The sequence below is a fragment of the Rhincodon typus genome, chromosome 8, assembly GCF_021869965.1.
Source record: "Rhincodon typus isolate 14 chromosome 8, sRhiTyp1.1, whole genome shotgun sequence".
Classification (NCBI taxonomy): Eukaryota; Metazoa; Chordata; class Chondrichthyes; order Orectolobiformes; family Rhincodontidae; genus Rhincodon; species Rhincodon typus.
This window is the reverse complement of record NC_063339.1, coordinates 28,767,535-28,783,345: the sequence shown is the minus strand read 5'-3', so window position 1 is coordinate 28,783,345 and position 15,811 is coordinate 28,767,535. Positions and strand designations below refer to the sequence as shown.

General features: G+C 39.1%; 1 protein-coding gene across 2 annotated transcripts in view; it reads left to right on the top strand.

Annotated features, from left to right (window-relative positions):
• Positions 1 to 15,578, top strand: part of ptpn21 (protein tyrosine phosphatase non-receptor type 21) — an 89,988-nt gene extending 74,410 nt beyond the window's left edge. For both annotated transcript variants that reach the window (XM_048600013.1, XM_048600014.1), the window contains 6 exons: positions 1,603 to 1,746; positions 3,673 to 3,891; positions 4,047 to 4,175; positions 7,715 to 7,949; positions 8,076 to 8,236; positions 13,742 to 15,578. In XM_048600013.1, the coding sequence (XP_048455970.1) occupies positions 1,603 to 1,746; positions 3,673 to 3,891; positions 4,047 to 4,175; positions 7,715 to 7,949; positions 8,076 to 8,236; positions 13,742 to 13,870 (1,017 nt within the window). In that variant the 3' untranslated portion in view covers positions 13,871 to 15,578. The remainder of the gene's footprint in view (positions 1 to 1,602; positions 1,747 to 3,672; positions 3,892 to 4,046; positions 4,176 to 7,714; positions 7,950 to 8,075; positions 8,237 to 13,741) is intronic.
• The last annotated feature ends 233 nt before the right edge of the window (positions 15,579 to 15,811 follow it).

Here is a 15,811-nt window from a genome sequence, read left to right as displayed (position 1 = left end):
ACACCTCCCCCCTCACCCCCATCCCAGGCCCCAAGAAGACTTTCCACATCAAGCAGATGTTCACCTGGGGAAACCAAACAGAGGCTTGGGGACCGCTTTGCAGAACACCTACCCTCCATTCGCACTAAACAACTCCACCTCCCAGTCGCGAACCATTTCAACTCCCCCTCCCATTCTTTGGACGACATGGCCATCCTGGGCCTCCTGCAGTGCCACAACGATGCCACCCGAAGGTTGCAGGAACAGCACCTCATATTTCGCTTGGGAACCCTGCAGCCCAATGGTATCAATGTGGACTTCAGAAGCTTCAAAATCTCCCCTCCCCCTACCGCATCCCAAAACCAGCCCAGCTCGTCCCCGCCTCCCTGACCTGTTCTTCCTCCCAGCTCAAGCCCCACCCCCATCTCCTACCTACTAACCTCATCCCGCCCCCTTGACCTGTCTGTCCTCCCTGGACTGACCTATCACCTCCCTAACTCCCCACCTACATTCACCTTTACTGGCTCCATCCCTGCTTCTTTGACCTGTCTGTCTCCTCTCCACCTATCTTCTCCTCTATCCATCTTCTATCCGCCTTCCCCTCCCCCATTTCTGAAGAAGGGTCTAGGCCCGAAATGTCACCCTTCCTGCTCCTCTGATGCTGCTTGGCCTGCTGTGTTCATCCAGCTCTACACCTTGTTATCTCAGATTCTCCAGCATCTGCAGTTCCTACTATCTCATTTAAGGTTCTATGCTCCTGTGCTGAAACAGCACCCTATGCAAAACCCATCCAGGAAGGCAAAGAATAACACTAGATTTCTCCTCCATGCAAACCCTTCTCTTGAATCGCCCTTTTCCTGCCATCTCCATCCTCATTTCTAATGGTGAATGCAAAGAATTCAAACTGTTTTGTTCTAAAAATTCTCTGCTGTTTCTTCTGTTGTCTTTGATTCACTGGACTAATTGCCCGTGGCCCCCTCACTGCCCTCTTCCCCAGAATTTCTTTCAAGTTTTTCTTCCAGCTTCATTTCTGCTCCTTCTGAATTCATCGTGCTAATGGGACTGATGTGTTATAGTCTAGATCTTATTCCTACCAAACTGTGATGATTGAACTTCCCTGTCTCGCATCTTCGTTAGGTGTTACTAGTTTTTCCTTTCACCTTGGGTGTTGTTCTCTTTCAAATCTACCATTATCATGCTTTCTTCAGAAAAAAAATCCTTGACATTGTGCTATCTATCTTGGTGAGAAATGGGGTATGTGAAAGAATTGTAAATAGTTCATTATGAAGGTGTCTATTGTTTATGGCTATGCATTAGGTTGTTTTTGGAAAATCTGGCTTTGGTCTGTGACCATTTTTAAAAAAAAAAAATAAATAAATAAATAAATTTGCTTTCTTCATTTGAATTATTCTGTCTTCTTATATTTTACCTGTGGAATAACTGTTTGAGGGTATATTTTTAGTTATATGCTGTTGTTTAATTAACAGTTCATTACACATGCCTTCCTGACTCTACAGAATTTTGTCATGCAGGTTTTGTACATTGATAATAAATGTGCTCTTGCTTGTTACACCTGTTAACTAATGTATTTTTTATTTTTTAAATTATTCTTTAATCTTGAAGGATATAAGAAAAGGAACTCGTGTATCAGATATTAGGAAAATTGGACCACTGAGAATGGCAGAATTAAATGGATTGACACCATTTCAAAAGCCTTTACCTGATGTTATTAAAGATGAGCCAATCAAGACATCATATGATGAAAGAGTATGATTTAATATCATTTACGTTATTTATAGATATGCAGTGCTGGATTGTTAGCAGATTGAACTGTTGAAGTTCTGATGTTTGTTGAAACTCTTGATACCAGCAATAACAGTTGAATTAGTAAAATGTTAATTGTGTGATCTACTATATTAGAGATTACTCATGCCCTCAGATACAACAGAATGGAATTTCACGTTTCTGCAGAGAATTTGCCAGAGTTCCTAGTTCCTATTCATACTTCATGTTGGAACTGTGTATCTGTGAATAGACAGGTGAAACATGGAAGCCTTGGGGGTGCTTATTAACCCTCATGAAATGGTAACACACAATGGTTCAGCTTTAGGAATTTTTTTAAAGTAAAATTCATTAAGGTTATTTTACTTGCAGATATTTCAAGTACACTTTCATAGTAAAAATACCATTGTAAGTGAATATTTAAAAGGCCTTTCTCATGTACATTTCAACAAAAGCATATATAAGTATCCACTAATAAAAATTCTGTGACAATATTTTGAAGAGCGTACCTTTCCTGGATAGCTACATTCTGTCCTGACTTAGAACTATATTGCCACCCCTTCAACTGTCATGATGCTAATATCTGAAATTCCCTTCCTAACAAAACTGAACATTGCAGTGGCTCAAGAGACAACTCACCACCAGCTCAAGGGCAATTAGGCATGGACAATAAATATTGGCCTAGCCTGAGATGGCTATATGCCATGAATGAGTGAAAGAAGTGCAGTTACCTTTTTCTCCTTGTGCCTCATCCAAGCATACTGAAGCCATACTATGCTTCTACTGCCTTATTGCCAGTGGTTTGCTAAATAGTTGTCAGTATTTAAGCTTTAATTTCCACTGAGCCATCAGGTAGCCATGTCTGGTTAATTTCATTGTACAAATAACTACTGACAAAATTGATAAAGGGCAAATATTGTTGCTAACAATTATAAAATGTGAGGGGAAAAGAGTTTTAATGATGAAATGTACTTCCGAACTCTCAAATGATTTCAGATTCTTTCCATATACAAACAAAAAGAACTGCGGATGCTGGAAATCAGAAGCAAAAACAGAAATTGCTGGAAAAGCTCAGGATTGGGAACTTTCTCTCCACAGATGCTGCCAGACCTGCTGAGCTTTTCCAGCATTTCTGTTTTCGTTTCAAAATCTTTCCAGTTACTTTCATGTGAAGGCTTTTTGGCTTAAAAGTTTATTTTTCAGAATTTAAAGCGAAGTTGTGTTTTAGTAAGGTTTTTTTAACGGAAGAAACTAATAGTTTCTTTAAATCTTTATATTTGTAATTTAGTGAGAGCCATGCCTTAGCTTTAGGTTATTGAAATGTTTACCATATCAAAAATAAGGCTCAGGATGCACCTAGTTTATAACTTTTATTCTTGGATTTTTTAAAAATTTATTCTGACGAAAAGTCCCTTCTGTACGATTCAAAATAGAAGTTGCACCAAACTCAAATTTCTAGAAAATGATATTTGTTTGCAGTTTGCCTCTTATGCCAGTGTGATAGAGGGCTGTCATGGCCTAAATAGAAAGCTGACTATTTTTTTAAGAAGAGTGAATGTAAGAAACAATGCTAATTAGCTAACTGGATGAAATAGCTTGACTAAATTGGTCTGTCTTTTTTAAAATAAAAAAACTGAACTAACCAATAGTATTGTAATTATTACAGCTTCCTTGAGTTTTTTTAGAGACCTCCATACATCTCAATTCCTCATTGGTTGCTGTGAATGTTAGTAATCCTGGTAGAGACAAGAAAATTAGCAAAGAAAAAAATTCTTCCAAATTGCTTAAAGCAAAATGAAAAAAGGTGTTTTCAATGGTGATACATACTTTGGAAATCTGTTTACTGCATGACTGCTTCAGCAAGTTCATTCTAAAATAAAATGGCTCTTTTAAATGTGCTTTGTATTTTAGTGCAAAATCTTGGAGCAGCGTCTAGAACAGAAAATGGTGTTTACAGAATATGAAAGAGTTCCAAAGAAAAACCCAACAGCAGAATGTACCATAGCATTGCTACCTGAAAACGCTGAAAGAAATCGATTCGCTGATGTTATTCCCTATGATGATAATAGGGTGGAATTAGTGCCTACAAAAGAGAACAATACTGGTTACATAAATGCATCACATATAAAGGTAGTTAGGTTTGCTTAATAATTGTTTTGGTTTGCAAAAAGTTAAAAGTATGGCAATCCTGAAAATTTCGTTGAATTTAAGTACTTTGCCAACATTTGTCACAAACAATTGTTGTTCACTTGCCCATGGTTGTCAATATCTTCTTTTCATTACAGATAATAGTGGAAGGCAGGGAATGGAATTACATTGCCACACAAGGACCACTCCAGACCACTTGTCTTGATTTTTGGCAAATGGTGTGGGAGCAAGGTGTTGCTATCATTGCCATGGTTACAATAGAAGAGGTACTTCTTAATTTGCTTTAAGCTGTGTATCTCTTGATTTACTATCCATGTTTTCTTTGTACTCATTGAGTTTCTTCTAATAAATAGCCATAAGATGTCAAATTAGAGCAAAACATCTTAAGTGGAAGCTTGATTTCTTTTTCCCTTGATCGTGCCAGAATGCATTCCTCAATCAAGCTTCATCAACTTAACTTTTAATCTTGGACTGAATGGGGTTTGGAATTTTAAAAATGTATTTCTGCATGCTTGCAGTACTCATTAACAAAGTGTTTATACTGCTGACAGTAGTATGAGCTGGATTTCCAGGCTCTTGGGGAGGGGCTAGGAACAAGGTATTTGGGACTCAAATGAAGTTAGTTGATACGCTGTTCTCCCATGCTATTTTTACCACCACCACTTCTTTGCAGAGACCAGGTTTTGGCTGGCAGTGTGCAACTGATTAGGTTTGTTCAGTCTGTTTACAGCTGAAGGAACAAAAATTCATTTTGCCTTCACTTTCTCCAGCAGGTACGCTTTAGGTGCTTGGAAGTGAGCAGCCAATGGCAGCTCTTCAGAGAGCTGTAGAGGTTGTCACTGCCTGCAAGAGCAATTTGTTGTATATGGCATTTCAACCATAATCACCTATAGTACTGGCCTAATTGCACAACCTTTGTTCATCACTGCTAAGTTTAGAAAGGTTAGTGAGAGGAAACTTCCATTTTGAAGCACTGTGTCTTTTGCTGACCGTTGCAGCTTTCCAGCATGAACACCTCTGACCCTGCAGCTTTAAGACCTGTCCACCATCCTTAATTAAATAAGGAATTTGTCTCCATGCCATGCTAAAAGGGGATCTCTGTGAAATTGCACTGAAACCCTATTGACCCTTGTGAGCAATCTAAGGGTTCAAAAGCATTCATGATTTCTATTTTCTAGCTCTAAAAGGGAGATGCAATCCCTAAAGAAACTATTTACTTTGTGGAGATAACCTAGGAGTAGTTTTTGTTCTGTTCTGTTGTGCTACTTTTGTGTAGCTGGCAGGCTAGTATTTATTGTCTATCTCTAGTTGCCCTTGAGAAGGAGGTAGTGAGCTCCTTTCTTGAACCGCCGCAGTCGATGTAGATCCACAATGCCGTTGGGGAGGGGCTTCCAGGATTTCTACTGTGACAAGGAAGGAACAGCGATTATATTTCTAAGTCCGGATGGTGAGTGGCTTGGAAGGCACCTTGCACGTGGTGGTATCTGCTGTCCTTGACCTTTCTGGATGGAAGTAGTTGTATGTTGGAAGGATCTTCGGCAAACGTCTGCAGTGCATTTTGTAGATAGTACATATCAGTGGTTGAGGGAGTGGGTACTTTGGTGCCAGTCAGTTCAGCTGCCATGTTCTGGATGGTGTCAAGCATCTTGAGTGTTGTTGGAGTTATGCCTTAGGCAAATGGGGAGTTACGTCACACTCTTGACTTGTGCCTTGGAGATGGTGGACAGGATCCAGAGAGTCAGGAGATGAGTATTCTCACTACAGTATTTCTAACTTCAGACCTGCTGTTGTAGCCACTGTATTTATGTGGTGAGTCCAGTTGAGTTTCTGGTCAATGGTAACCTCCCAGGATGTTGATAGGGGGGGATTCAGTGATGGTAACATCATTGAATGTCAAGGGGCGGTGGTTAAATTTTCTTTTATTGGTGCTGGTCATAGCCTTGCATTTGTGTGAAGCAAATGTTATTTGTCAGTTGTCAGCCCAAGCCTGGATATTGTCCAGGTCTTGAATATGGCTGCTTCATTATACAAGAACTTGCGAATGGTATTGAATATTGTGCAATCATTGGTGAACATCTCCACTTCTGACCTTGAAAGGGAAGGTCATTGTTGAAGCACCTGACTGTAATTGGGCCAAGAACACTACGTTGAGGGATATCCTGAAGCTGAGGTGACTGACTTCCAACAATGACAGCCATCTTCCTATGTGCCAAGTATGACTTTAACCAAAGGAAAGTCTGCCTGCTAGTGTTTCTTGATGATCTACACAGTCTAATATGTCTTTGATGTTGAGGGCTGTCACTCTCACCTCAACTCTGGATTCCAGCTCTTTTGTCCATGTTTGAACCAAGGCTATCATGAGGCCAGGAGCAGAGTGGTCCTGGCAGAACCCAAACTGGGTGTCACTGAGTGGGTTATTGCTGGACCGGTTGTTGCTTGATAGCATTGTTGATGACGCCTTCCGTCACTTTACTGATGATTGAGAGTAGACTGATGGGGCAGTAATTGGCCGGGTTGGATTTGTCCTGCTTTTTGTGCACGGGACATTCCTGAGCAATTTTCCACATTATCTGGTAGATGCCAGTGTTTTAACTGTACTGGATAACTTAGCTAGAAGAATGGCAAGTACTGGAGCACAAGGCTTCAGTACTATTGGTAGAATGTTGTCAGGGCCCATAACCTTTTGTAGTGTACAAGCCGTTTCCTGATATCGCACGGAGTGGAAACTGGCATCAGTAATGCTGGGAACCACTGGAAGAAGCCGAGATGGATCATTCACTGGGCAGTTCTGGCTGAGGATTGTTGCAAATGCTTCAGCCTAATTTTTGCACTGATGTTCTGGACTGTTCTGTCATTGAGGATGCATACGTTTATGGAGCTGCCTCCACCAGTGAGATGTTTAATTGTCTACCACCATTTAGTTTAGAACTGATCCTTTGGTTGTGGGATTGCTTAACTCTGTCTGTCATTTGCGTGATAAACATCATAAGCAGCAAGTAAACCTGTTGGGTAACATCACCAGGTTAACACTTCATTTCTAGGTATGCCTGGTGGGCACCAAACCTGGGGATCAATCCTGGTTCAGTGAATGAATGGGGAATAGGCCAGGCCTCAAGGTTGCAGATTGTTTTGGAGTATGATTCTGCTGCTGTTGATGGCCCACACTGCCTCATGGATACCATGTCTTGAATTGCTATATGTCTTTGCAGTCTGGCCCAGTTAGCATGCCAACAATACCACACAGCATAATGGAAGGCTCTTCTCTGTGAAGGCAGGAGGTTGTCTCCATGAGGACTGTCTGGTGGTCACTCTTACAAAATACTGTATTAGACTGCTGCACCTGCAGCAGGCAGTCTAGTAAGGATGAGGTCAAATATGCCCCCCCACCTTGTTGATACTCTCTCCACCTGCTGCAGGCCCAGTCTAGCACCTATGCCCTTTGGACCTGACCGGTAGTGCTGCTGCTGAGCAACTCTTGCTTATGAAGATTGAAATCCCCCACCCACAGTATATTTTGTGTATTTTGTGCGTCCTCCAAGTGTCCTCCCACATGGAGGAGTCCTGATTCATCAGTTGAGGGAGGCGAATACATGGTAATCTCATTTTACTTCTCAAAAGCGTTTAGGAAATTTGTACATCCTTTTTATTGATCAGTTAGTACTTGCACCCATTAAAGAAAGTTATATTCTGTAAAGTGGCTCCCAAATTTTGTTCACAATACAATTACTTGGAGTATGCATCCCAGTTGCAGAATTTGATGTCAAGTGTTAATCAAGTTTTTTTTTATATTGAATAACATTTACAGGAAGGAGGGAGAGAGAAGAGTTTTCGGTATTGGCCTCGATTAGGTTCCAGGAATAACTCTGTCACCTATGGAAGATTCAAAATTACTACACGATTTCGAACAGACTCGGGTTGTTATGCAACTACAGGGTTGAAAATCAAACATCTATTGAATGGGCAAGAGAGAACAGTGTGGCACTTGCAGTATACAGACTGGCCAGAAAATGGCTGTCCAGATGATATCAAAGGATTCCGATGTGAGTTTTATTGAATTCTGATTGACAACACTTGTCATCTTAAGTTTAAAACAATGTTTATACTGAAGCATTTTGGCTGTATTGCATAAATGGTTCTTCTTATTAATTATCTCATTGCTTTTACAGCATATTTGGATGAAATTGAGTCAGTGCGTCGTCATACCAATAGTACAGCAGACAGTAAACATCCAGATATGCCTTTGCTTATACACTGTAGTGCCGGTGTAGGAAGGACTGGTGTTGTGATTTTATCGGAAATTATGATTGGCTGTCTGGAGCACAATGCGGTAAGATTATCCTATTTTTTTTAAACTAGCTACATCATCTGATTCTGATAAGTTCAAACAACTTCTGCACAAGTGATAAACCAACAGATCTGTGTTTATTTGCTTTGTGCCCTTCTCCCGCACTTCAAGTGGAGTCGGACCGGGGTGGACATAGTTAGAAGTCCCACGTTCACCTGACGAAGGAGCAGTGCTTCGAAAGCTTGTGATTTCAAAAGCACTTGTTGGACTATAACCTGGTGTTGTGTGACTTCCGACTTTGCCCATCACTTAAGTGACTTCTGCAATTTACAAATCTGAAGGCACAGTTTCTGAACCTGCAGAGCACTGAAAAATTTGTGACCAGCTCATCTGTAATTTCATTACCTTTTTTTTCCTAGTTCCTGGGATGGAGGACATCATGCCCCAGAGATTTGTTGGCTCTGAGTGCTTTTATTTCACTATGTATTTATACATTTTGAATCTGTGAATTTCTCCCCTTTTGACTTAATTTTCACTCCCTTTGTAACTTCTAGTATTTTGTGTCTCTTTTCAAGATGAACTTAGATCCAAAGTAATCATTCAACAGGGCTATCATTTCTTCACCACCCATAAGAATCTTGCCTGTTTCTGTCCAAAGACCACAATTCCCCTCTACCGTTCTTTCATTTAATGTATTTATGAAAAGTACCATTATCAGTTTGATGTCTCTTGAAGCTTTTTTTCTAAATGTTCTTCCTTTTGTATTTTTTTGTATCTCATTATTGATTTTCCTTATAGCTGTTGCTGTTGGCTGAATTCCACTTCTTTTTGCATGTTTTTATAAGCCTTTTAATTTGACCTTGACTGCTACCTTATTGTTTAACTGCACATGTGCTATTAATCTTTAGGTTTGCCCAACAGCAGTTCAGCCTAGTTTACTGCAGTCAGTTTATGGCTCATCCCTAAAATTTACCTTTATTTAAAGTTATAATCTGAGTTTGTAAATCTTACTTCTCTTTTTCCAAACAGCGCATCAGAATAAATCCTACTATGTTGATAAATTAACTAATTCATGTTCATTGCTTATCCTGTTGTACATGTGTAATATGGCCATTCCCTCCTCTTAGTTCTCAATTTTGCTAATCGAGTTCAGCTTCTTGCACTCTAAAATTAAAATCTCCCCATTATAGCTGCATTATTGTTGATACATTTTCCTGTAAAATATGTATTTGTATATGCACCTGTTGTACCCAAAAAAAATCACTTATTTTGTCTAGCTTTAATATATAAAACGCCCCAAGATGCTTCACAGGACTATTTCAAAATAAAACGTAGCAACACTGAAGTTTCTGCAAATGTCTATCTCCAAGATCTTGTCATGATTTCATATGACAGACAACATTATTCCTGTTTTTTTGTTTCCTCAGGGCAGGACTTACACACTTAGCAGTAGTGTCCTTGGAAGTGTGCTGAATGAAAAGACTTAGTGGTTCAGGTTCATAATTCCTTGAAGGTGGAGTTACCAGTAGACAGGGTAGTGAAGAAGGCGTTTGGCACACTGGTCAGTGCATTAAGTAATGGAGTTGGTAGCTGTTGGACATTGGTTAGGCCACTTTTGGAATACTCTGTTCACTTCTGGTCTCCCTGCTATAGGAAAGATGTTGTTAAACTTTAGAGGGTGCAGAAAAGTTTTACAAGGATATTGCTGAGGTTAGAGGGCTTGAGCTGCAGGGAGAGCCTGAATAGACTGGGGCTATTTTCCCTGGAGCATCAGAGTCTGGGAGGTGACCTTTATAGGAGCTTACAAAATCATGAAGGGCACGGATAGGGTGAATAGCCAAGGTCTTTTTCCCAGGGTAAGATTGTCCTAAACTAGAGGGCATAGGTTTAAGGTGAGAGGGGTAAGATTTAAAAGGGACCTGAGAGAGGCAGCTTTTTCTCAGAGGATGGTGCGTGTATGGAATGAGTTGCCAGAGGAAGTAGTGAAAGCTACTTCAATTGCAACATTTTAAAAGGCATCTGGATGGATACATGAATAGAAATGGTTTAGAGGGATATGCCAAATATAGGCAAATGAGATTAGATTAATTTAGGATATCTTGTCAGCCTGGATGAGTTGGACCAAAGCATCTGTTTCTGTACTGTACAGTTCTATAACTCTATGACATATGGGGGTATTGTGTAAGGTTTGAGTAAAAAACTATCCGACGATTGGAAATTTATGTCACTATGGATTTGTACAAGAAGAGTATATAAATTTACCAGAGAGCTTCAAATGTCTTGTCTTCTCTCCGTCATGTTGAACTGCGATTCACTGAGTTATCTAGTATTGTCTTTGCTTGCAAAAGAAGCCATTGTCGTCTTGTCTACTTGATGTAACTACACAGAGCATTCCAGATAGATACCCCTTCATCAAGTCTAACTTTCATTTTGATTTAGCTTTTCTCAGAGTGAAAAGGACCATTTGTGACAGTATGTACTGCCAAACAATGCATTGGATCAAACAGCATGGTTTGATACATCTGAGTAAAAACTGATGGACCATATCAACTGTAAAATGTCTGAATGTCATGTTCTCCAAAAGCTATCATCGTGTCACAGTCATTTTGCATTTCAGTATGTTCATTTGGCTTTGATGGCATCTGTTAAAAATAGTTCTGCAAACTGTTTCAGCTCATCATTGTGCTTACTGAAATATGTAAATCTGTGCTTCAGTTCTTCTCCCAAGCTACCAATCAATGTGGTGCTGTTTATGGTTGACTGAGCATGACTTACTGAAAAGAGTTGTGAAGTGGTCAGTTTTCTTCCTGATCAGCTGTTTCTGTAGCATACCTAATTTCTGAATGAACACTCGTACACTTTTTTGACTGATTCTTCCGTTGCATTTTCAAATACAAGTTTGAAAGAAACTTGGTGATGTCAACTATTAATGCCAGATTATTCAACCATTCATTATCATCCATGAAGCTCACCTTTTCTTTTGTTTGCCATTAAAGTTTTAATCTCCATGTAGTGTCCAGAAACAATCTAGTATGACTGCTGTACTGAGCAAGCAAACTTGGCTAAAGTAATGTCATGAGATAGTAGGAACTGCAGATGCTGGAGAATCTGAGATAACAAGGTGTAGAGCTGGATGAACACAGCAGGCCAAGCTGAAGACCCATTTTCTGAAGAAGGGTCTAGGCCTGAAACGTCAGCCTTCCTGCTCCTCTGATGCTGCTTGGCCTGCTGTGTTTATCCAGCTGTACACCTTGTTATCTCTAAAGTAATGTCATGCTGTGATCCTACCTCTGAGAGGAAGAATTGGAATTATCTGATTCAGCCCCACAGACTTTCTGAAATGAACTTTCAAAACAACCCTTTCCATCACATGCTTTATCTACAGGATCTTTGCACAGAGATGTTCTTGGTGGCTGATGTAGTAATATATGATGACATCTTGAAGTAATGATTTGAGCATTAGACTAAGAAATCTGTTTGGCACACCTTGTAAATGCTGGGGTTTAATTATTCAACAGACCCACCAAGTTTGTCCTCAGATTGAATTTCATCAGGACTTCTTTGAAAATGTCTTGCCACTTTGTTGTGCCTCTTATGGGCAAAGGTAAAGCAACTTCTTAGTAATGTCAATTTTTAAAATTTTATTTGAGACAGCATTTATTGCCCAGCCCTAGTTGCCCTTAAGAAGGAGGTGATAAGCTGCCTCTTTGAATCAGTGCAGACCATTTGGTGTAAAATACCCACAATGCCATTAGGGAGGAAGTTCTAGGATCTTGACATCGTCATACAGAAGGGACAAAAATATAGTTCAATGTCAGGAAGGACTTTGGTGAGAAAGCAGTGGTTGAAGCTAGGATGGTTGTTTGAAATACTGGGGTAAAACTTGCTTCTTTGAGGAAAGAGATGATGATAGCAAACAGCTGTTGCCAACAGAGTCATAGAAACATACAGCATGGAAACCGACTCTTTGGTTCAACTCATCCATGCTGACCAGATATCCTAAATTAATCTTGTCCCATTTGCCAACATTTGGCCCCTATCCTTTTAAACTATTTCTTTTGATGTACCCATCCAGATGCATTTTAAATGTTTTAAATGCCTCCACCACTTCTGGCAGCTCATTCCGTACACACACTACCCTCTGCATGAAAAAGTTCCCCCTTGGGTCTCATTTAAATCTTTTCCCCTCTCATCATAAACCTATGCCCTCTAGTTTTGGACTCCCCTACCCTAGGAAAAAGACCTTGGCCATTCACACTATCAATGCCCCTCATGATTTCATAAGTCTCTAGAAGGTCACCCCTCAGCCTCGTGACCTCCGCTCCAGGGAAAATAGCCCCAGCCTATTCAGCCTCTCCCTATAGCTCAAACACTCCAACCCCAGCAACATCCTTGCAAATCTTTTGTGCAATCTCAAGCTTAACAACCTCTTTGCTATAGCAGGGAGGCCAGAAGTGAATGGAGTATTCTAAATGTGGCCTAATTTATGTCCTGTACAGCCGTAACATGCCATTCTAACTCCCAAATGCTATTCTGTCTACCGCTTTCAAGGAACTATGCACTTTCACTCCTAGTCTCTTTATTCAGCAACACTCCCCAGGACCTTACCATTAAGTGTATAAGGCCTGCCCTGGTTTGCCTTTCCAAAGTACAGCACCTCGTATTTATCTGAATTAAACTCAATCTGCCACTCCTTGACCCATTGGCCCAGCTGATCAAGATCCCATTGTACTCTAAAATAAATTTCTTCAGTGTCCAGTGCACCATCAATTTTGGTATCATCTGCAAACTTACTAATCATACCTCCTATATTCACATCCAATTCATTCACGTAAATGATGATAAACAGTGGATCCACTATCAATTCTTGTGGCACACTGCTGGTCACAGACCTCCTACCTTCGAGCCTGTTTTATATACAATTGGCAAGCTCTCCCCTGGATTCCTTATGATCCAACCGTAACTTACCAGTCTACCATTTTGGAACCTTATCGAACACTTTGCTGAAGTCCATGTAAACAACGTCTTCTGCTCTGCCTTCATTAATCTTCTCAGTCAGTTCTTCAAAAAACTCAAATCAGGTTAGTGAGATACAATTTCATGCACAAAGCCATGTTGACTATCCCTATTCTGTCCTTGCCACTCTAAATGCATGTAAATTCTGTCCCTCAGAATCTCCTCCAACAACTTGCTCTCCACTGACGTCAGACTCACTGGTGTATAATTCCCTAACTTTTCCTTACAGCCTTTAGTGGCACCGATTTGCCAACCTCAAGTCTTCCAGCACCTCGCCCGTGGCTGTCAGTGATACAAATATCTCTGCAAGGGGCCTAGCAATCTCTTCCCTAGCTTCACACAAAGTTCTGAGAAATACTTGATCAAGTCCTGGGGATTTATCTACCTTTATGCGTTTTAAGACCTGCAGCACCACCTGTTCTGTAATATGAACTCTTTTCAAGACATCACTGTGTATTTCTCCAGATTCTCTAGCTTTCATGTATGATATAGTAAATGTCTAAATATTTTCTTTATTTTTTTTTATTCCAGACTCTGGACATTACAACCATGCTGAATCTGCTCAGACAGCAACGAATGTTAATGGTGCAAACGATTACACAATATATCTTTGTCTACAAAGTGCTCATTCACTTTCTGAGAAGTTCTAGGCTGATTTAACCTTGCATTCATTATGCTATGACTTTTCAACCAAACAGCTGATTGCAAAATTGTTTTAAATGAAAGAAACGTTTTTCTAATGCCTTGAGTGGAGGAGGAGAAAGAATCATTTTGCATAAAAACATGCGAAGCACACGAGAAGCACCAAATTAAGGACGAAGTTAAATGTTACCCTGTATTCTGTTACCCCTGATATTTTTAACAGTTTTAAAACTGGTCTTGCGCTTCACATGGCAGGACATTTTATGAAGAAAATAGTTCATTTGACTAATACAAAGTAAGTGAAACCTATCTTAGTGCAGTTTTTTCATTTAAATTCGGGTGCAAATTAAAGTTAAGTAAATTTTAACCATTTCCTCCATCTGAACATTATTGAAAACACGAATATCTTGGGATAAACATTATGAAACTCTATTTGGTGCATGATCGGTTTTAAGCTATAGTGGAAGTATTTTACCTTGAAGAGGAATGTGATGATGGCTGCTATATTTCAATAGCAGGAGAAAATGAAAATATGCAAGCCGAACGAATGAATGTGAGATTGAACTGGTGCAAATGAAAGTTTTGTTAAAATTAATATTTATAGATCAGAAATTTGTGTGTAAATAGGTGAAAAATCCTTTTTTTAGGCTTATGATGTACCATGGTTTACAGAAGTAATGAAAGTACATGTAATGATATGAAATAAACTAATCCTGTTTATTTTTCAATAGACATGTTCAGTTAGGCATGACTGTCAATTTTTGTAAAAAAAAAATGGTGTGTATAGTTTAATTAAACTCAATTTTAATTATTGAAACTTAAAAGTTATGTGATTACTAAAAACAATGTAAGCTTATTTAGTTGAATTATCTACTTTAATTGTTAGACCTGTTCTTATATTTGAATTGCTTTTAGCTTAGGTTTAAATTTGAGTATTTTAGCACTGATAACTATTTGATGTAATTGAGTGAGTCTGCACACAACTGGTTTTTGTGTGACCTTCACTCTAAAATACTTTAATGTAATATAATTTTGCAGTAAAACACTTCAACCATAATCTATGAATTGGAAAACTGCTGCTAAGTGACTTGAGTTTACAAAGTGTAAAAGAGAGGGATTTCAGCTCAGTGTCCGTAATGTTTCTTCTAGCGGTTACCTGGAAGCATTTTTATTAATCTTCCCAACTCTCTTTATTGATTTCCATTTGAGTCAGTAATTATGAGAAAATTAGTTATGATGAATGGTTGTTTGTTTCCTTTACAGGGTAGCATATTCAGCCACGCAAGTATGAAGGACAATCTGTAAAACGTTTTTGTGTATATATAAATTATGTAGATCACATCATATTCTTAAATGAAATGTACAGGGCTTTACTTCGTGAAGATTATCTGAGTGTGTGGTTTTGTACATTAAAGTCAATATACTGTATTCTTTCTTGGTGTTCTCTTTACATCAGATGGAATATGACTTGTACATTGTGTTTACAAATGTTGCTTTAAAATGTTTTATAACTTTGAATTCTGTCACTTTGAGTAATACTCAAAGTTTTGACATTGTAGAGTATACTGTTGGAACCCACCCATCTGTTACATGTGTGAAAGGCATCTCTGCAGAGATGGTGAAATATTTTTGCTTTCTGAAAAATAAGTAAACTGTTTTGTAACTGCTGATTCAAATATAAATACCACTGTGTAGTATAAATAAATTGTTGCATAATTTGGCTGAAGTATCTTTTCAGAATGTGGCCTTTCTTGTAAAGTTTCATAAATAAGCAAAACTTTAGTTTTAACATTTTCCTGTTTGCATTTGCCTTCTTGACAAAATTTGTTTGTGCCAGTATATACGTAAAGACCCTTGGTAAAATACTTTTTTATAACACAAACTTTCAACTTGGAATAAATGGTACAGTCATTCCAGAGCTTGGAAGCTTGATTGTCTCAATTTTGAAAATCACCCTCC